Source organism: Rhinatrema bivittatum, chromosome 1 (genome assembly GCF_901001135.1).
Source record: "Rhinatrema bivittatum chromosome 1, aRhiBiv1.1, whole genome shotgun sequence".
NCBI classification, from domain to species: Eukaryota; Metazoa; Chordata; class Amphibia; order Gymnophiona; family Rhinatrematidae; genus Rhinatrema; species Rhinatrema bivittatum.
Window position 1 is genome coordinate 594631829 of NC_042615.1, and position 20876 is coordinate 594652704.

Here is a 20876-nt window from a genome sequence, read left to right on the forward strand (position 1 = left end):
TTCACCATAATTTGGTTCAGTTCATCTGAATAGTCATCCTCGAAAAACATCTCCGAAAATGTATTTCCCCAACATCCTCCTCAGTAAACAAAGAATTAATTTAGTCTTTCCGCGATGGCCTTATCTTCCCTAAGTGCTCCTTTAACCCCTTGATCATCTAATAGTCCCAACCAATTCCCTCGCAGGCTTCCTGCTTCAAAAATAGTTTTAAGAGTTTTTATTTTGAGTTTTTGCCTAAATGGTCAACTTCTTTTCAAATTTTCTTTTAGCCTGTCTTATCAATGTTTTACATTTAACTTGCAAATGCTTACTTTTTCTTATTGTCTTCTTATAGTCTCTTTCACTTCACCTTTTAGCCATATCAGCAATCGTTTGGCCTTCCTTCCACCTTTCTTAATGTGCAGAAATCATCTAGACTGTACTTCTAAGATGGTTTGTTTTTTTTAAACAACGTCCATGCCTGTTGTACACTCAACCTTTGTAGCTGCACCTTTCAGTTTTTTTTCTATTTTTCTCATTTTATCAAAGGCAGAAACCATCTTGGGAAGAAATTTCAGATGGGTGCAGAGCACTACTGTATTGTGGAAGAACTGAAGATATGGAGAATAAGAAATCAATGCCTGAAATTCACCGACTCGTCTAGCAACGTGATGACTACAATGAATATTACTTTCCAAGTGAGGAATTTCAATGGAGCCAACTCCAGGGGCTCAAATGGAAGTTTCAAGAGTTGTACCACTGATTAATGGGTTTCAAAACTGGTGGCTCGGCATGCAACAGACCTTTCATAAATTTGGAAACCAATAGATGAATGGAAACTAGTTTGTTTTCGATTTATGTATATGCAGCAATAGCACTTGGACTCGCACTGAAGAGATTCAGAGACCGGAGAATAAGTACAATAAGTATTTTATTAAGTCCTTGGGAACTCATGAAAAAAAAAAAAAAAAACCCAACCCACGGATCAGGGAACTGGTTTTGCACCATGAGGAGAAACTCTTCCATTAAAAATGCATACACATTTCTGGCTGAGATTAATACATCTTTTCTTTCTCTGGAGAATGTTAACAAAAATATTACCGAGCAGTCAGCGAGTCAGATGGATTGGGATGTGCGCATAAGCTTCCTTCATATTCAGGGCACATATCCAGTCTCCCAGCTGGATAAAGAAGAGAATAGTGTGAAGGGCATTCATCTTGAACTTCTCCCACAGAATGTATTTGTTCAGTTTTCGTAAATCCAGGATTTGTCCAAGGTCTCCCAACTTTTTTGGTATAAGGAAATATCAGGCGTAGAACCCTTGGCCACATTCCCACAGGGGAACTGGTTCTATCATTTGTTGATGAAGTATCGCTACCACCTCTATAGATAGCTGAGGGTGTGAGAAGGATCTGGATAGAAGACTGGATGCTGAAAGTAGCACAAGGTATGGGAGAAATGCAAGTGGTTACATACTCCTGAGGACCCACTGGTTCTTGATGATGTTCCCCATTTGTTCTGAAATAATTGGATCCTGCCTCCAACAGGGGGATCCATGCTCTGAGATTCCAGAATTGTCAAAAACTAGGGACTGGTTTTGACTGGGCCTATTACTGCTGCTTCAATTATCACCGCTCCCTTTGGTGTCCCTTCACCAGAAGCTGTTGAGAAAGCAGTGTGAACAGGGCTCTGTTCTGAAAGGCCATAAGAGGAGTTCTTTTATTTGAGAAACTGTATTTCTGACTGTCATCTACGCAAGAACAGTAGCTAGTTTTTTATGGATGTCTTTCCTTAGGCTACTAATCCAAAGCCAGGCCACATGATGAGCTGCAATTGCAATGGCAGAGGACAAGCTGAGGTGGTAAAGGATTCATTCACAGATTATATAAAGGTGATGTTGAAATTCCTCTTTATCTAGGAGGATTTGACAGTAATGCTCATGTCCCCCCTTCCAAGGAAAAGATCAGAGGCTTAAGCTTCTTCACACAGTCATGCAGGTATTGTACCAAGTACAACTGATGAGCCGCAATATATGCATTTAACATGGTGCTGTAGAACAACTTTTTACTGAAGTTGTTTAGCGACCTTGGGTCTTTCCCAGTGGAATATTGGAGAAAACAGTCTTCTTGGGTCATTTCAAGGCTGATTCAGCCACCACTGACTGGTGGGGAAGTTGAATTATCTCAAACCCAGGGGACTGTTGAACCCTGTATTTGAGATAATAGATAATAAGAGTGTCCTACATCTTGATTTATAGGTCCCACAAGATCTGTAGTGGGCTCCATCAGTGTCTGCAGAATCTTTAGGATACCAGAAATTTCTATTCTGAGGTCAGTATCTTGGAAAATATCGACTCCCAATTCTTTGCTCAGCTTTAGCAGGATTTTGGCATAGATGAGATCCTCAAATGGGGGAGGAATACTCCAGTGAGGGGGGAGGGGGCGGTGCTCGGACAGAATCACAGTGGACCCATCCTCTTCAGATTAATAGATGTGCATACCAGGACTCTAGTGAAGATGAAGGCAATCAGGGTTCTGGCCCCAATCTCCTTAGAGGAAAAATATTTCCTGGATCACAGCTGCCTAGACCTTCCAATGCACCTTCCAAGGAAGGCCCGGATCCTCCACCAAAAGCATCCAGAGCAGAAACCCCTGAAAGTCTCGTATCTAGGGCTCCAGATGGAACTCCCTTGAGGGCAGACAGCTTGGATAGAATTAGCTGCATCATGCCTTTCTTCAAACTGTCTATCAAGAAGGAGAAAAATAAACCTTACTCTTCACCAGCTCTGTAATTTAATCTAGAAACTGCTGTGACCGCTGGGCCACTGTTGAAGGAGAAACTTCGTCTGACACTAGAACAGGATCATCCTCTTGCAATACCGCACCCCCCCTCAAGAGCATCAAGAGGGTGGTTTCACAATTGTTTTCATGAAAGTCAGTGGGAGGATGGAGTGAATGGGATCTGTAGAGTCTAAGTCTGGCATCTGGCCATCAAAAAGAGTCCTCCAGAGGCCTAGCTGGTCTGGGATCAGGAAATAGCAGGTGAGACAGAGATACTGGTATCTTTTGGTCCAACAGGGAAGAAAGAATCTGGAAGGCAATTCCCTGCAAAGCATTCAGGTCACCCATATCCCAAGAGCCAGGCCGAAGAAAAGAGGTGGTCTGGGGAGGGGCGGGGGTGGAGCTGGAGGCAGCCTGCTGACTGGTGTAAATTCAAAAACAAACAAAAAAAAAAAAAGATACGGCCTTTCAAGGGGTCGGGGAGGAGAAGGGAAGAGGGAGGGTAGGTGGGCGGGGGGGGGAGGAGGAGGAAACTGGGGGAGCCCTGGTCTTGTCGCCACACAAATTGCCTTTTTCAACCCCCCCCCCCCTTGTGCATGCTGCCCCAGATTTTATAACATGCGTGCGCCAGCGCGTGCATGTTATAAAATCATGCGTCCATGTGTGCGTGCCGGGTAGCGCACACACATGGACGTGCACGCGTATGTTTTTAAAATCTACCCCTAAGTGCACAGACTTTTCCGAGGAGCAGCGGTGTTTATGAGGAACCTCGGGGTTCCTCATGGGGGAAGAGGTTAGGAAATGTGGCACAAAGCCAGAATGTAACAGCACCCCCACATCATTTAGATTTGCTTAATCCCAAGATCCTGACAACCTGGAGGGGCCTGGAAGTGTGTGTGTGTGTGGGAGGGGGCATCAAATGAAGAATCCTTACTTGAGCCAGATGAGTGGGAAGAGGATCGATGCCTGTGGCCAAGGGCTCGGCAGAGTTCAGCCATTCAGTAGGCTCGATTCTTCCTAGCCCTTGGGAACATTCTGTCACAGATAGTTGGCCACATCATGGTTCAGACCAAGTCAACAGTAGCAGACCTTTTTTTTTTTTTTTTTTTTAATACAGAAATGAAATGTGCTGAGTTGGGGCTTCCAGGGGAGAAAGGCAGTGAGAAAAGAAAACTGAAAGAAAAAAAAAAATTCATCAGAAATTCTAAAAAGTATTAGTAAGAGAGGGTACATGTGCGTGTAGCTGTGAGGACGACGACTGAGGAGGATCATGAGGCAGTGTTTATTCGGGAACTCCCATGTGTATGATCATCTGAGCTAGAGAGAAAAGTCCATTTGGTGCCATCAGATGAGGTCACCCACTAATTCAGCCCTGCTTGTCCATGGAGAGTGTATGTTTTTCATGAAACATAGTACACATCATTCACAATCTGTGTTCTCTAAAATTAAGAAGGCATTCTCATAGCCAAGATATACTGGGGGGGAAAAAAATCACAATAACCAACCCTGGAGACTTATAAAGAGTATAGTTTAGGATATATGTACAGCTTTCAGAAAATTATTATAAAAATACCCCACATCCTGAAAATCAAATATATACCACGATATTAATAATGACCTGAAAGCACTGACAAAACTGCTCAGTAGCCGCACTAAAAGCTTGATTTTAAAAAACACGCCGATTTTATAACATGCACGCATCTCCTTGTCTTTGTGCGCGCTGGGCTTTATAAATATTTAGCCTTAAGCTCTCTTACCTCTCCTCCTCACCCTCCAAGAGTTTGCGGTATGCACTGATCTCCATGTCCAGAGCCAGCTTCACATCCAAAAGCTGTTCATACTCGTCAAGTTGCTGCTTCATCTGGTCTCTGATCTCCGCCATCTCTCGCTCTCTCTCTGCCAGCATTTGCCGACAGGTCTCCCTTTCCCTAGCCAGGGTGTCCTCCAGCTCTTGCATCCGTTCATGCCAGGCTCTTGACTACAATAGGATATATATTTAAAAAAATAATTGATAAATCATCATTGATTACTGGGAACTGCATATACTTCATATCTATAATCTATTTATAAATATGTAAAGATATGTATATTTATTTAAAAAAACAACAAAAAATAAACCCCAACTAAACTTGTTACCCGTTCTTATCCATGGTTCAAGGTGAGATACAAAAAGATATTCATAAAATTTTAAAACATCACATAAATATGTTATGATTAGACATCAATCTTGACTATCTAAAATTAGAGTAGAGGACATGCCTATGAAAATTAACCTAGCTCAGCAGCAGCAATAGTGAATATCTGATACAACCTGCTAACTAGTTACCAATCTCAAAATGCTTGTTTGAATAGAATACACACATACAATACCTGCCTAGGGAAGTCTTTCTTCCTGACACAGAAGACTCCAGAAATACAGGGTCAATTTAGCACATTGGTACCTTTTACTATGCTTATTTATTTATTTATTGAGTTTTATATACCGTCATTCGGTTTCGCCATCATAACAGTTTACAAGCTTCGATGAATTAAATGTATGTTAGGATGTTAGTATGTATATTATGATATCCCTACTAATTACTTAAATTAAAGTTGTAAGTAATCAATTTGGAGGGTTGCAGGAGGTTATTTAGAACAGGTAAAGTGACATATTCGGGTTCACATGGATGCAGCAGGATATATAGATAAGGTTAAGTTTATAAGTTAACATAGTTCAGAGGAAAGGATGTATAGAGGTCCATTAATATGGTGTGTCCTTGATAGGAAGATCGATTGTCCTTGTCATTGGATGTTTTGGTAAACTTTGGTGAACAGCCATGTTTTCAGTTCTTTCTTGAAGGTTTTTAAGTTAGGTTGTGTCCTTAGTTCGGTTGGGAGCGAGTTCCAGAGTTTGGGGCTTCCAAGGGATATGGCTCTTTCACGGGTTGAGCTCAGTTGTATAGTGTACTCCTGATAGCAGATGGGAGACGGAGTCAGATTTCAAAGCCGACGTCAGCCTACATATACCCGTGCAGGAGGCTCTGCTCTTCAGTATTCTCCTCGAAAAGCAATTGTGGATATATGTGTGCTTTAATAACTTGGTTAACTTGATTAACTAGGACTGGTTCAACTGATTTCCAATTGGAGACCACCAGTGCACTCAAACGGATAATGCCAACACCCAACAATTATGGGTGTCTTGAACTAGGGGTAATACCTGGCTTACCCATGCTTGTCTTGTTCTCGGGGCTTGTCACCTGAGGTTCCCGGATTCCGGGGCAGCTGTGGGGCGGGTTGCTGAGTCCATCTGTCTACACTAAGGAAAACGAAATTATCAGGTAAGTAATTTCTCCATTTCCTAGCATGTAGCAGATGGACTCAGGATCAATGGGATGTACAAAAGCTACTCCTGAACCGAGCGGGCAGCTGCCCGTGGCCCTCTTAGAACTGCCCTTGCAAAGGTTGTGTCCTCCCGGACCTGGACATCCAGGCGGTAGAACCTGGAGAAGGTATGGAGGACCACTTCGCCGCCCGACAGATCTCGGCAGGCGACAGCATCTTGGTTTCCACCCAGAACACTGCCTGGGCCCTTGTAGAATGGGCTTTGACTTGTAGAGGTGGAGGTTTCCCTGCCTCTACGTAGGCTGCCTTGATAATTTCTTTGATCCAGCGGGCTAAGGTTGCCTGTGAGGCCGCTTCCCCCTGTTTCTTCCCGCTGTGAAGGACGAATAGGTGGTCCGTCTTTCATACAGATTCCAATCTTTCCAGGTATCGGACTAGGAGTCTGCCGATGTTTAGATGGCGAAGAAGGCATGGGTCTTCTGAGTCCTTATGTTCGTCTGAAGATGGCAGCAAGATGGTTTGGTCTAGATGAAATTGAGAAACCACCTTCGGAAGAAAGGAGGGGACAGTGTGTAGCTGTATGGATTCCGGTGTGAACCTGAGGAATGGTTCCTGACAGGATAGCGCTTGATGCTCGGAGATGCGACGGGCTGAACATATTGCCACTAGGAATGCAGTCTTCAAGGTCAGGACCTACAAACCGCGTGTAGGTCTGAAGGAAGCTCCCACTAGGAAGTCTAGTACTAGATTGAGATTCCATAGGGCACCAGCCACTTTAATGGTGGTCGGATTTGTTTGACCCCTCTCAGGAAGCGTGAAACATCTGGATGGGTTGATAAGACTGATGCCATCCACTTTGGCCCTGAAGTAGGCCAGCGTGGCCACCTTAACCTTGAGGGAGTTGAGATACAACCCCTTCTTCAAGACGACCTGCAGAAATTCCAGGATCATGGGGATTTTGACTGTCCGCGGAAGGATCTCACGGTCCTCACACCAGGCTTTGAATACTCTCCATATTTGTATGTAAGCTAGCGATGTGGAGAACTTGCGTGCTTGGAGCAAGGTGTCAACCACTGCCTTAGAATATCCGCTCTTCTTCAGGCGAGTCCTCTCAATGGCCAGACTAAGAGAATCGAGTTGGGTCTTCGTGGAGGATAGGTCCTTGCCGGAGAAGGTCCCTGTGGGAAGGTAGGCACAGAGGGTTCCCCACAAGAAGTCTTCGCATGTCTGTGTACCATGGCCTTCTTGGCCAGTCCGGGGCCACTAGAAGTACTAGTCCCCTGTGGTGTTCTATTTTGCGGATGATCCTTGGCCATGGGGGAAAGGCGTACAGCAGGTCTTCATGAAAGTGTCGATTCCCCGGGATTGCGGTTCTCGTCTGCAGCTGAAGAACTTGGGAACTTGGGCGTTGGACCGGGTTGCCAGTAGATCCATGGCTGGGGTTCTCCAGTGGTTTACTATCAACTGGAAGGCCGTGGACGACAGCGTCCATTCCCCTGGGTCTAGGCTCTCTGCTGAGGTAGTCCACAGAGACGTCTTTTCTCGCTATGTGGGCGGCTGAGATCCCTTGCAGGTTTGTTTCCGCCCACACCATGAGTGAGTCTATTTCCAGGGACACCTGTTGGCTTCTGGTTCCTCCCTGGTGGTTGATGTAGGCAACTGTTGTGGCATTGTCTGACATGACTGATAGACTCGCTCTGGAGTCTGTGGCAGAATCGTAGACAAGCTAGTCTGACTGTTCGGGCTTCCAGATGGTTTATGTTCCATCCCGCCTCTTCCTTGTCCCATTGTCTCTGGGCCGTCAGTTCCTGGCAATGTAACATTGTTACTTCACACGCATTTAGTGACAAAAAGTACAGTGAAATTCACTGATCTGTCAAGGCAACAGTACAAGCAGGAACACAAGTTCTAAGAGCAAAAGCCCAGTATGCCTTAACGTGATATCAAACATCTACAAATTTCATATACATTACTGTTTTATAATAAATCAATGCTATTTAATATGAAGAAAATATCACACACACACACACCTGCCCTCCAGACAGCTTGCAGAAAACACTAGGGGGCCCTTATAATGTCTTTAAAAAATGTATAGCTTCAAGGGAAAACCAAGACTGAATAAAAAAAAACCAAAACCCTTAGTCTCAATTAGGTCAATGTAATAAGGTGCACTAGGCTGAGTTCACATAACTTTGCTCATGGTTTAAATAAGATTTTAGCGTCCACAAAATGTGCTCACAAATCTGCGTGCCTCCATGTAAATTCCATGTTAATGAAGGCATTAGTGCTTACTTCCCCCATTGCAGGGAGCTGCATTAAAGTCGTAAAAGCTTAACTCCTGTTTACTTAACAATGGAATCTTAACTCTTATGTCACAGGTGGAGTCATTTCTGGGGACAGAGTAAGACTATGGGGCTGTACCAGCAAAGATCTCAGACCCGGAGGCACTGGTACGAGGGTCCTGGACATGTGGCTCCCAGCTTGACCACCACACCTGGCAATCCCAGGAATGGGAACACATTGGCACAGCAACATAGACTAACACTAGCCCCAGAATTGCGAGTTAACTTTACTCTACCCTCTGATTCAGGCATTAAATTACCAAACCTTTAAAATAAAAAAAATTTAAAAAGTTTAAAAAACCAAATGCTAACCACTAGTCAAGTCCAGGATCCCAAATGAGAAACCCTCTGCCCTGGGACTCCCAAACCAAATATGCAGAATTGCTGTATGTTCAACATCTATGGTTATGTAAGGTCTTTTTGGTAGGCTGGTAGGCACTTATAGTACAACTGTCAACACTGCACAGAGCTCGCTAAATGTACAGCTGTCTAGTGCTGTCACCTCCTGCTTCTCCAGATATGTGCCAAACTTTGAGAATAGCTGGCAGCAGAACTGTTGGCCAGGCAGGAATTGCATGATGTTAGAGCGACCGGTACTGGGAGGGTCAGCATGTCAGTAAAGAAAATGTGCACTAAAAATTGTTTTATTACATTGGAGCCATATTATATGATGGTTTTATGAGTAATAATATGGCCTGTGCATCACTGCTTACAGTCAAGGATAAAAGTCTTTGTAGTTTTCAGATCGGCAAGAATGTGCATGTTACTACAGGAGTGCTATTGCATCACATTCTTACTATCATCACTTCCTCTACAGAAGGGCCATATGCAATGTCTGAAAAGCCAAATTACTAATTCCTCTTTTGAAAAGCTATAATCTTTTAAAATTTCTAGTTGGCATAAAAATATTACTAGATAACCATCCAGTAACAAAAATCATAACAAAAAATAACTATATAATCCCCTCATAATAAGCAGCAGTGGTAGGGGATTACCTTGATAGAGGATCTGGCAGGCCCTCCGTCACTGGTAAATTATTTGCCCCATATCACATCAGAACTGCCTCCCATCTGCAACACAATGGCTTGCTCTGCTGCTTTGCCCACAGCAGTCATGTGATCTAACCGCTCCCAACAGAATGCCCTTTAATTTTTTTATTTTATTTTATTTTTTTTTAATTTTGGTGTTTTTTTGCAGGTCCTTTCCTACACAGTTTTAGGAAAGAAAACAACCTTAGATAATACAAAGAATCATCACTAGAACTGGCAGCTCTCTTTCTAGATGTGGTAAACCACCTCGGCTTCACTCTGATGGTTCACAGACTCTAGCAGCACACAACACCAACAACCTTCCAATCAGCCACTATTACCCTCTAGTTTTATTAGCATTATTTGAAAGAGAAAGAGTATGAAATTAGGAAGGAAATGAGTAAGCCACACTGCAGTGGTGACACACCCTTCCCATCTCTACACATATTAAAAATAAAAAGGCATCACAAATGTAAGTCCTCTAGATGAAATCCAAGAACAGGTGGCCGTTACCTCTTTCTGCAGACTGGCTAACTGCGTGGAGAGATTGTCAATGCGCATACGGCTCTCCATCAGCTCTTCCCGGGTGCTGTTGACTGTGGAACTATTCATCTCGGAGGCCAGTCTAGCGTTCTCAAGCTGGAACAGATCAAATAGGTGCGTCAGGTTCCCTTGCAAGCAAGGAATCATAAAGTCAGAGTCGAGTACATTTCAAACAGCTACAACTAGGACGCCCCAATTTCCTGTCCACATGTGCAAGACAGGAAAGCGTGTCGTATTTTTTTTTTCTAGTGTTCTTACAGCATGTCCAACACACAAAATACAAAAACAAAACCCCTTTGCTTTTTTACTGAGCAAAAGTCACTTAGAAAAAAAAACCACAAAGGGCATACAACAAAGATGTGTGGGTTTTTGCATGCAACACGTGGCCCAAAACTGACAGAAAAGGCTTTATAATGTCTTGGGAGGTGCCTGTATGGAGGCAGTACATTTACGTTGATCATGCTCTTGTTTTGCTGGCCAATGTACATAATGCCCAAAGTTGCTTCATGGCTCCTGGACAACATGGCACAGTATCCAGTCCAGAACCAGCTTTACTTTGGAAAAAGATAATTCGAGCCATCAACTGACTGCATGGCATGTTTATAATAATACTGCTATCATTACATATCAGTCAAAAAAAAAAAAAGAATGCATTTGGCTTAATTGCCGTATGCATCAGAACTGGGAGAGGGGAGGCGGAAGATTTTAACCTGCCATCTAAAAATGCTTGCATGCCTTAATAGGAAAAAAAAATCTAACACCATCTTACAGAAATATGACAAAACAACAATATTGTTACGTCAGTTGTTAGTAAACTGGACATTTATCTGACAAAATAAAAAAAATAAGTTTACTTTATCATCTAATTAAATATAGGATTATTTCAAGTATAAACTCTAGATAGTAATTTGTTTATTGTTACCAATTATTCTCTAAGTGTGATTAACTTAATAAGATGTGTGTGTGTGTGTGTACTTTCATAACTAAGGGCTAGATTCATCAAAGTATCGCATGCAATAGGAAGAGGGGCGTGTTTTATGGTAACAGCCTACTTATCCCAATATGCGCTATCTTAGCGCTTCGCATAGGTAATACCACAATTATCGCATTTCCTACCTGCAACCATTGGGGTGGGGGAGAGCACGAGCGAGAGACTATCTATAAGGCCCTTCTAGTAGTTAGCTATTTATATCTCTATAGGAGGGCCACCTAGTAACTCGAGGTAAGGTTTAGGTAGTAGTGTAGGGGTTGGGGCCACTTTGACATGCAGAGTGAGACATACGAACAGAACAGTACATTCTTGTGAAGATTTGATGTCCTTCGGAGTGAGGAAACACACAACGATGAGATTTGTACAATGTTCTCTCAACCTAGAGTGCATAAATAGCTGCTTAATATGGTGCCACCCCCAGAGGCAGGCTGGCTGGCTCTCCCCTTCCCTCTCTCTCCTCTCCCATCTCAGGCCCTCTCCCAATCCCCCCCCATCTCAGGCCCTTCCCCAGCCTAAAAATGCCCAAAACAAATTTGCGAAAAAAATCATGATTTGCGTTATGGGCATATCGCACAGCTTAACGCCAGTGAAAAAGGTGTAGTTATTTTCGATGTTAAAACAATGTGATATGGCTTTGCAAAGTGCGAAGCAAGCCCACTTTTCCAAAAATCCCGCCCCCAACTCCTCCCCTTTTAAAAATTAGCATTGCATAGCACGACTTAGTAAATAACCCCATAAATAATGCAGTTTTTGTAAAATTAAGTAACCTTTTGAATGTTATTTTTGAAAATTTTCTATTAAACAAAAATGAAAGAAACCTCTCTTTCCTGACAAAAAAAAATTAAAATTAAGTTACAAGATCCAGTGGGGCGGATTTTAAAAGGGTTACGCGCGTAATCCTTTTAAAAGCCTCCTGCGCGCGCCGCGCCTAATTTGCGTAGGCTCAGCGACGCACACAAGCCCCGGGACGTGTGTATGTCCCGGGGTTTGAAAAAATGGGCGGGGAGTGGGTGGGCTGGGGGCAGGGCCAGAGCCTCCAGGAACAGCGGCCATTTGCTGCTATGCCCAGGATTGCAGGCCGGCCGTCGCTGGGGCGCACAACCTATGCCTGCCTGGAGGCAGGCGCAACTTAAAAATTAAAGGTATGGGGGGGAGTTAGGTAGGGCTGGGGGGGGCGGAGGGAATGGAGGAAGGCTACGCGGCTCAACGCGCGCAAGTTGCACAGTTGTGCACTCCCTTGCACGCGCCGACCCTGGATTTTATAACATGCACGCAGCTGCGCACGCATGTTATAAAATCGGGCGTAGATTTGTGCGTGCCAGATTGCGCGCGCAAATCTACGCCCGCGTATAGTTTTTAAAATCTGGCCCAGTGTGTCCAAGAGGCACCACCAAGCCTTGGTCCCTTTAAAAATGTGACTTGGCTATCTTTTTCGGGGTTTTTGTTTGTTTTTTTTAAGATGCAGTACCATTCCTTACCGTTCCAAAAATACACGCACTGAAACCATTTATAGCAGTTCAGAGGTGGTTAAAATGCATTGTTTTTTTACACAAGCTTCCCCCAGCATCAGAAAATGCCCTCTGGGCAGGGGCAATGTTCCATTCCCACGTGGCCCGCTCTCACCTTGGCATGGTAAGTGTGCTCCAGCTCTTCTTTGTAGATCTTCACCTGTGCGTCCTGCTGCTCTCGCATGTCAACCAGCGCCTGGGCCAGCTTAAACTCATACTCGACCTGTCGCCCGGAGTCCACTTCCACCAGGCGGGTCTCATGCCGCCGCTTAGTCTCCTTGATTTCCTGGGGACAGAGGGACACGGGTCAGCAAGAGAGATCACCTTACAAAATAGCGCATAGAGGGAAGACTCTGGCAAGGCAAACAGCTCAAAGGCAGAGTTGAAAGTGGCGCCAGAGAACTTCTGCTGCAGCTCTCTCAGAAAACAGACAAACAATAACCTGGCATTGTGCAAACCAGGAAAAAAATCCCACCCACACATACATACATTTTGGAGAAAATATTCAGGTTGTACAACAATTTTACTATTCTACACCAGCAGCAATATGGGCATTTAACATGATTGACAGAAGTTGAAGTGCGTCTTTAGGTGTTCCCAGGGGCTGTTTAAAACTGCAACATTGAAAGCAAGCTGCGATGAACTTGCCTGCTTTTCATCTAAATATTAGTGAGTTTTGTATTACTATGCATTCCATACTATTTCCTGCAGTTATCTAAAACAAACCAAAAACCCACAAACAAAAACACAGAAATTTTGCATGATCTTTGCATTAAAATAAACATGATGTTATATATTTAGTTGCAGAATAAAACCACACAAGGAATGTGGAGATGAGCAAACACACTAGACAAAATACCAGAATGACAGGTGTGTTGCAAACAAATGTATTATTGATGATGCAAATAGCCACAAAGTGAATGTTTAAAATAAATACGAATTGCCTTCAAAATGTGTACATAGCAAGATTTATTAAATAGGTCCCCCGACACAGAACTGGATTTTGCCTGGGTTGCATCAGGAGGGACAGCATATATGTGATAAGGAAGCCATACAAATAAATTGTTGAATAAGAATTCCAAAATAGCAAGATATATTCAGTTGCCTCATTTAAGATCTGCGATGGATGAGGTTTGGTCTGAATCTACTTTAATACGGAGTTGGATGTCATCAACAAAATGGTGGCAACTCAGTGTTGAAGGACTGGATGATTGTATATAATGAAAAAGGCTCGTAATGGCACTTACCCGGAGGTATTCCACAGATGAAGGCTCTGGGGGAGAATGATTTATTGACCCATGATACAGACTGGGTCTTGTTACCCAGAAAAGGTTCAAGTAATATAAGGATTATGCCTTCAATGCCAATGTCACTTAAACATTGTGGGCCGAATTATAAAAGCCCTGCGCGTGTAAATCCGGCCGGATTTACGCGCACAGGGCACTCGCGCGCTGGCGCACCTATTTTGCACAGGCCGCCGGCGCGCGCACAGCCCCGGGACACGCGTAAGTCCCAGGGCTTCGTAAAAGGGGCGGGGGAGGGGGTGTGGCGCCGGCCCGAGGGCGTGGTCGAGGCCTCCGGACCAGCCCCTGGGTTGGGTGATGGCGCGCCAGCAGCCTGCTGCCGCGCAGATTTACACCTGCTTTCGGCAGGTGTAAATCTGCCAACAAAGGTAGGGGGGTGGGTTAGGTAGGGGAAGGGAGGGGAAGGTGCTGGGGAGTGGAAAGAAAGTTCCCTCCGAGGCCACTCCAATTTCGGAGCGGCCTTGGAGGGAACAGGCAGCGCGCGCCGGGCTCGGCGCGCGCAAGTTGCACAAATGTGCACCCCCTTGCGCGCGCCAACCCCGGATTTTATAAGATCCAGCGTACTTTTGTTCACGCCTGATGCGCAAACAAAAGTACGCGCTTGTGTAAATTTATAAAATCTACCCCTGTAAAAAGAGTTTGTGGTTGACAGTGTCAAAGGTGGCAGAGATATCAGGTAGGACTAGGAGAGATTTTTCAATCTTTTTATCATAAGTGGAAGCTATTATTGTTTATAAAAAACAAAAACCACCCCCTCTCCCACAGAGTTATCAGACATCCAGGATTAATAAACCCAGAATCAGTTGGATTACAGTAGATTCTGGCAGAAAAAGACCTGTGACAGTCATGCAAAGGAAAAACATCAATCAGCAAAAAAAAAAACCAAAAAAACAGAAAAAGTTCTTAGGAAGTGCAACATAGCAAGGGAGAAAAATTGGAAAGCTATGACTGCAAATGCTCGCAGTTTGTGCAATAAAATCCCAGACCTGCAGGCCTTAATGGTGGGAGGCAGACTTGGATGATGTTGCTGTCACGGAGACATGGTTCATGGATTCTCATGACTGGGATACGGCCATACCGGGCTATAAGTTATTAAGGAATGACAGAAAGGACGAGTAGCAGCACTTTATGTCAAAAACAATATCCAAGCAACTGAACTTCAAGGAAAGTGGGATGGAGAAGAAGCATTATGGGCTGTCCTAAAAAAAGTTGATGGTACATCCATTTTTATTGGAGTGGTGTACAGGCCTCCGACTCAGAAGGAAGAACTAGACAGAGATCTGATCAAAGACATTATAAAGGTAGGAAAGAAGAGGGAAGTGTTGATTGTTGGTGATTTTAATCTGCCAGACATGGACTGGAGTATCCCTTCTGCAGAATCTAATAGAAGTAGAGAGATAGTGGATGCCCTGCAAGGTGCTCTGTTCAAACAAATGGTAATGGAACACATGAGGGAGGGAGTTTTACTTGACCTAGTGCTCACTAACAGGGCTAATGTCTCTAAGGTCCGGGTGGGTGCTCACCTCAGCACCAGTGATCATCAAACAGTATGGTTTGATATTGCAAATAGGATCTGGAGAAATGTCACAAAGACCTGAGTTTTGACCTTCGAAAAAACAGACTTTGTCGAAATGGGGAAATATCTGGAGGCAGAACTTGAAGACTGGGAGAAAATAGGAGAGGTCAAACAACAGTGGGCCAAACTAAAAGGAGCAATTACAAAAGCAACAAATTTTTATGTTAGAAAAATAAACAAAAGTAAGAGAAATAAGAATCCAATCTGGTTCACAAAGGAGGTGGCTGATGTAATAAAAGCAAAAAAAAGCAGCTTTTAAGAAATATAAAGAATCCCAAAAAGTGGAACACGGGGATGATTATCTGGTGAAACTGAGGGAGATGAAAAAAGTAATCAAGAAAGCAAAAAGACAGGCAGAGGAAAGGATTACCAAGGAGATAAAATGAGGTGACAAAACATTTTTCAGATATATCAGAGAAAGGAGAAAGGTACACAGTGGTATAGTGAAACTGAAGGGGATAAGGATCAGTGGGTGGTGAAGGTGATGAATTAGCAGAAATATTAAACAAATACTTCTGTTCAGTGTTCACAAAAAGACGACCCTGGAGAAGGACCATCACTTGTTATCAAGACTGTAGAAGGGGGTGGAGTAGACGAAACTCCATTTATGGAAGAGAATGTATGGGAAGAGCTAAGAAAACTGAAAGTAGACAAAGCCATGGGGCCTGATGAGGTTCACCCCAGAATACTGAGGGAACTCAGAGATGTGCTGGAGGGTCCACTCTGTGACCTGTTCAATAGAAACGGGTGTAGTGCCTAGCGACTGGAGAAGAGCGGTGGTGTCCTGCTTCACAAGAGTGGGAGTAGAGAAGAGGCTGGTTAGCATCACCTCAGTGGTGGGAAAATTAATGGAGACTCTGCTGAAAGAAAGGATAGTGAACTATCTACAATCCGGTGGGTTGCTCGATCAGAAGCAGCATGGATTCACCAGAGGAAGTTCCTGTCAGACAAATCTAATTGATTTCTTTGATGGGGTGACTAGAGGACTGGATTAGGGAAGAGCGCTCGATGTAATTTACTTGGATTTTAGTAAAGCTTTTGATACGGTCCCACACAGAAGACTCATCAACAAAATCAGAAGCTTGGGAGTCAGCTCCAAGGTGTTGGTGTGGATTACAAACTGGTTGACGGATAGAAGACAATGGGTGATAGTAAATGGAACCTACTCTGAAGAGAGAATAGTGTTAAGTGGAGTGCCATAGGGATCGGTGTTGGGACCAGTTTTGTTAAACATCTTCGTAAGTGACATTGCGGAAGGGTTAGAAGGTAAAGTTTGTCTATTTGCGGATGATACTAAGATCTACAACAGAGTGGACATGCCGGAAGAAGTACAGAGAATGATATGGGATTTAAAGAAGCTGGAAGAGTGGTCTAACATATGGCAGCTGGGATTCAATGCCAAGAAATGCAGAGTTATGCATCTGGGGTGTGGTAATCCAAAAGAACTATATGCGTTGCGGGATGAAGGGCTGATGTGTATGGAGCAGGAGAGAGACCTTAGGGTGATAGTGTCTAACAACCTGAAGTCAATGAAGCAGTGTTACATGGCGATAGCCAAAGCCAGAAGAATGCTGGGCTGCATAGAGAGAGGAATATCTAGTAGGAAAAGGGAAGTGTACAGGTGTACAGGTCCTTGGTGAGGCCTCACCTGGAGTAATGTATTCAGTTCTGGAGACCTTATCTCAAAGGAGACAGACAGGATGGAGGCGGTTCAGAGAAGGGTGACCAAAATGGTGGGTGGACTCCATTGAATGACTTATGAGGAGAGGTTGAAGAACCTGAATATGTATACCCTGGAGGAGAGGAGGAGCAGGGGTGATATGATACAGACCTTCAGATACTTGAAAGGTTTTAATGATCCATGGTTGTCAACAAACCTTTTCCATTGGTAACAATTTAGTAGAACTAGGGGTCACGATTTGAAACTCCAGGAAGGAAGACTTAGAACCAATGTCAGGAAATATTTCTTCACTGAGAGGGTGGTAGATGCCTGGAATGCCCTTCTGGAGGAAGTGCTGAAGACTTTCAAAGGGGCATGGGATACACACTGTGGATCCCTAAAAGGCTAGAGGATGGGAATAAATAAAAAAAGCTAAAATGGCATGGAGCGGCAGTTACTACCCTTAAGAGAAACATGGAGGTAACCTGCATGGAGCGGCAGTTACTACCATGGGAAGTTTGCTGGGCAGACTAGATGGACCATTTTGGTCTTTTTCTGCCATCATTACTATTGTTACTGTAAAGGAATTTTAATTTACCCAAAAACAAAACAAAAACACTAGCCCTCCTTTCTTGACCCCTCAAAATACTCAAATGAGTGGCAAGTTTGGACTTCTAGTGACAGATGCTTGTTTTATGCCCCCCAAACTGAAAATGAACTTAGTCCTCGGGTAGAGATGCACCTCACTCACCAAACCCTCAGTCACTGAGAAGGGAAGTTGGTCCAGTGACAGAAACCAAAAATCAATGAATATACAAGGCTGGGTTACTAGTTTGAAGCAATTCAAATTCTAAAGCATATCAAGATGAACCAAAGAACAAACTCAACTACAATAAAGAAGGGAATCATTACTCTAGCCTTGGAGGGCAGTAAACTAATCTGGTTTTCAGGTAACACAGCTATATAAAATTTACCTACTTTTTAAACCAAACATAGTCAAATGTTCTCTCTAAAATCCATTGTTGCTATTCTAAAAGCCAAACCCATGTGTACCCCCAGCAATAAATTTTAATTTTCTTGTAGGATTATGAAACACTTTTTTTGGACAAATACAGACAGTTTATATTCAACAAGCAAGGTACTTGGCACAAAAAAAGCCAATTCCGTTAAAAAAAAAAAAAAAAAAAAAAAAAAATCCCCACCCTCGATATAATTAATTTTTGAAGAGAATGACTAGAACACTGCATTTACTACAGTCTTTTAAGCAAATAACATGCAATGACATCTACCCAGCGTGTGTAGTTGGGGGTAGGAGGGGCACAAAAGAGGAGCTCAACTATCACCGGCTCAAGCTAAGCAGTAAAACTGCCAATTTGCACGCATTTTCCAAAGCCCAGCTGTGCCACCAACACCATGAAGCACCTCGCGACTTCCTGGTTCATCCCATTACAATAAGGTGGCGTTGACAGATCAACGAGAACAAACTGTTGCAAGGAGAGGAAAATAAAGATGTTTTAAAAATAAATAAATAAATAAAAGTTACCTCTTCGTGAATGCTCTTCCGGAAAGCCAGTTCTTCCACCAGAGACTGGTACTGGTTTTCGAGATCCACTTTAATTAAAGTTTCATCAGCCAGTTGTTTTCTGGCAGCAGCTAAGGTGGCTTCCAGCTGTACAGAACAAAGAGATAATTCATGAACCCAGACCCATCTGCACTATTGGTTTTCTGCCACAGACAGCCAGGAATCTCACCACCTGCAGGGCAATGGGACAACGCTGGCCACTGAGCTGTAATCAGATCTGAGGTGTGAACAAATGCTAGCCTGGGGTGGGACTGGAGGGAGGGGGGGAGAGCACAGGAAATGTTTGAGAAACAAACTATGGTCATGCAATGTAAAACTGATTTGATTATAGAAACAATCAAGGGCCAGGTGTAGTAAAGTATTTTACCAACTGAGGGTCCCCAGTATCCAAAGGTAATGTAAAAGAAAGCAAGGTGCCTCGTGAAATCAGTTTTATCCCATTCATGCCAACAGGACAAAGTTCATACCGGAGAGCAATTTTCTCAACGGGCTTAGGTAGAGTGCTAAAAGTACTAATGCCTTAGAATACGTTTTTTTAAAATAAAGATGTCTTACAGATGCATAACTAACTAGCCAAACTTGCCCGATTCACTAAGCTTCTCTCCCTCTCCCCCCCCCCCCCCCCAATCCACTCACCAATAGACAGACAATGGGAGGCCAAGTAAATCAAGTCTTACGTTTTACAGGAATTTACAGGCCTGTGTAAAGGCATGCCCTTTAAAAACTGAAACTCCTTTACATCACCAAAAAAAAAATATCAATCCAAGGGCTATGGAAATGGCCACGCCAACCTTCCCTTTCTCGGGGCCAAATTCTGTAGACGTACCACAGGAATTGCCTCATAATCAGTCCAGGCTGCCTGTCCCAGGCATCCGCTCCCAGCTGTGAATCATGAAGCCGGGTGCCAGCAGCAGCCAATTGAAAAAACACTTTTTTTTTTTTTTTTTTTGAAAAAGTCATCTTTTTGCAATTAACCTTTTCTTGATACTCCCCAAGCTCTTTTTTCCTTTTCCTTATTTGGGAAGTAGGAATGGGGAGATGCAATGCATGATGACAGATTTAGTGCACATTTGAGAAATCTGGCAGCCATTCAAGGCAATGCCCTCCTGGAGTACTGAGGGCTTTCAGCATCAGCAGGACCCAGGTTCAGAACACATGCAGAGTGCAGAGTGGTGGAGAAGGCAAGAGATAGTCATTACAGTCGGGGGTTGAAAAATATTTAGAAAATTTAGGTGCTAGTTTAAAAAGATGTTTTTAGGAACTAAGGAATTTTCTCTTCTTTTTTCACCTTTTTTTTATTTGCTCATTTTAGTCTATTTTTTTTTGTTCTCTCCTCCCATCTTCCCCTCCTTCTAGTCACAATCCCCACCTATCCTCTTCTCCCATTCCCCTCCAGGCACTTTTTTTCTCCTCCCTTCCTAGTACAGGACCCAAGAGCACAAGACAGACCCAGGGCCACGGCATTTTGGCTGCGCCTTCACTAGTGGCGATGGCAATGGCTTTTCGGGTCAGGGACCAGGAGCCCTCCCCACTCAAGATCAGCAGCAAATGCCAAAATTTTAAGCACCCAGTTTCCCCTCCCCCGCCCCCGCCACAGCATTAAAACACAAAAAGACAAACCAACCTTTTGGATACAATTTTGCATCCCGACTCTCCTACCCTCTCAAGATCTACCAAACAACCTGGAACCACCACCTGTCAGAGTCACTTTAATTTCCCGTTTCTCGCTTGCTCAACTGAAACCAGGAAACTATATTTATTTAAAAACGGACACATGGACACAGCCTGTGTGACATGCTCACCCAAAAGCCGATCACATCCGGGAGTAAGAGTGTTTGCTGGCTAAGGATTGGCATAGGGGGAAAAGCAAATGTTCTGAGCTGCATGCAGGGCCAGAGTAAAGCAGGGAAGCAAATGACACCCATGCCATCATTTCCATTAAACACAGGCAAGGAAAACAGGGATGCGCATGGCAAAGAAACACTGGTTTTCTTTCATTTGGGTTTTAGTGCATGCTGAAATGCAGAAACGAAATGGCATTTTGTTGTTGTGTAGGTCACTTTGGATGGGAAACACTAGAAAACAAATGTCACTGTAACGTCCCTGTCATTCTGAACAGCAGCAGCAAATCCCTAGAAGAGGCCAGCAGAAGAAAAGTATCAGTTCAGCGTCCAAGGCTTGAGGGGGACAGACAAAAGGCTAAGGCTGGATCTCTGGGTGCAGCCTTCCAGCCACAGCTCTCTTGCCTCCCTACCACTCCCA

The 20876-nt window shown here is 43.8% G+C and overlaps 1 protein-coding gene across 1 annotated transcript in view; it reads right to left on the reverse strand.

Moving 5' to 3' along the window:
* LMNB1 (lamin B1) overlaps nt 1-20876 on the reverse strand; it is a 71786-nt gene that overhangs the window by 23219 nt on the left and 27691 nt on the right. Inside the window, exons 3-6 of the mRNA XM_029619377.1 lie at nt 18576-18701; nt 12608-12778; nt 9964-10089; nt 4517-4737 (exon numbers count right to left, since the gene is read on the reverse strand). Coding sequence (XP_029475237.1) covers nt 4517-4737; nt 9964-10089; nt 12608-12778; nt 18576-18701 — 644 coding nt within the window. The remainder of the gene's footprint in view (nt 1-4516; nt 4738-9963; nt 10090-12607; nt 12779-18575; nt 18702-20876) is intronic.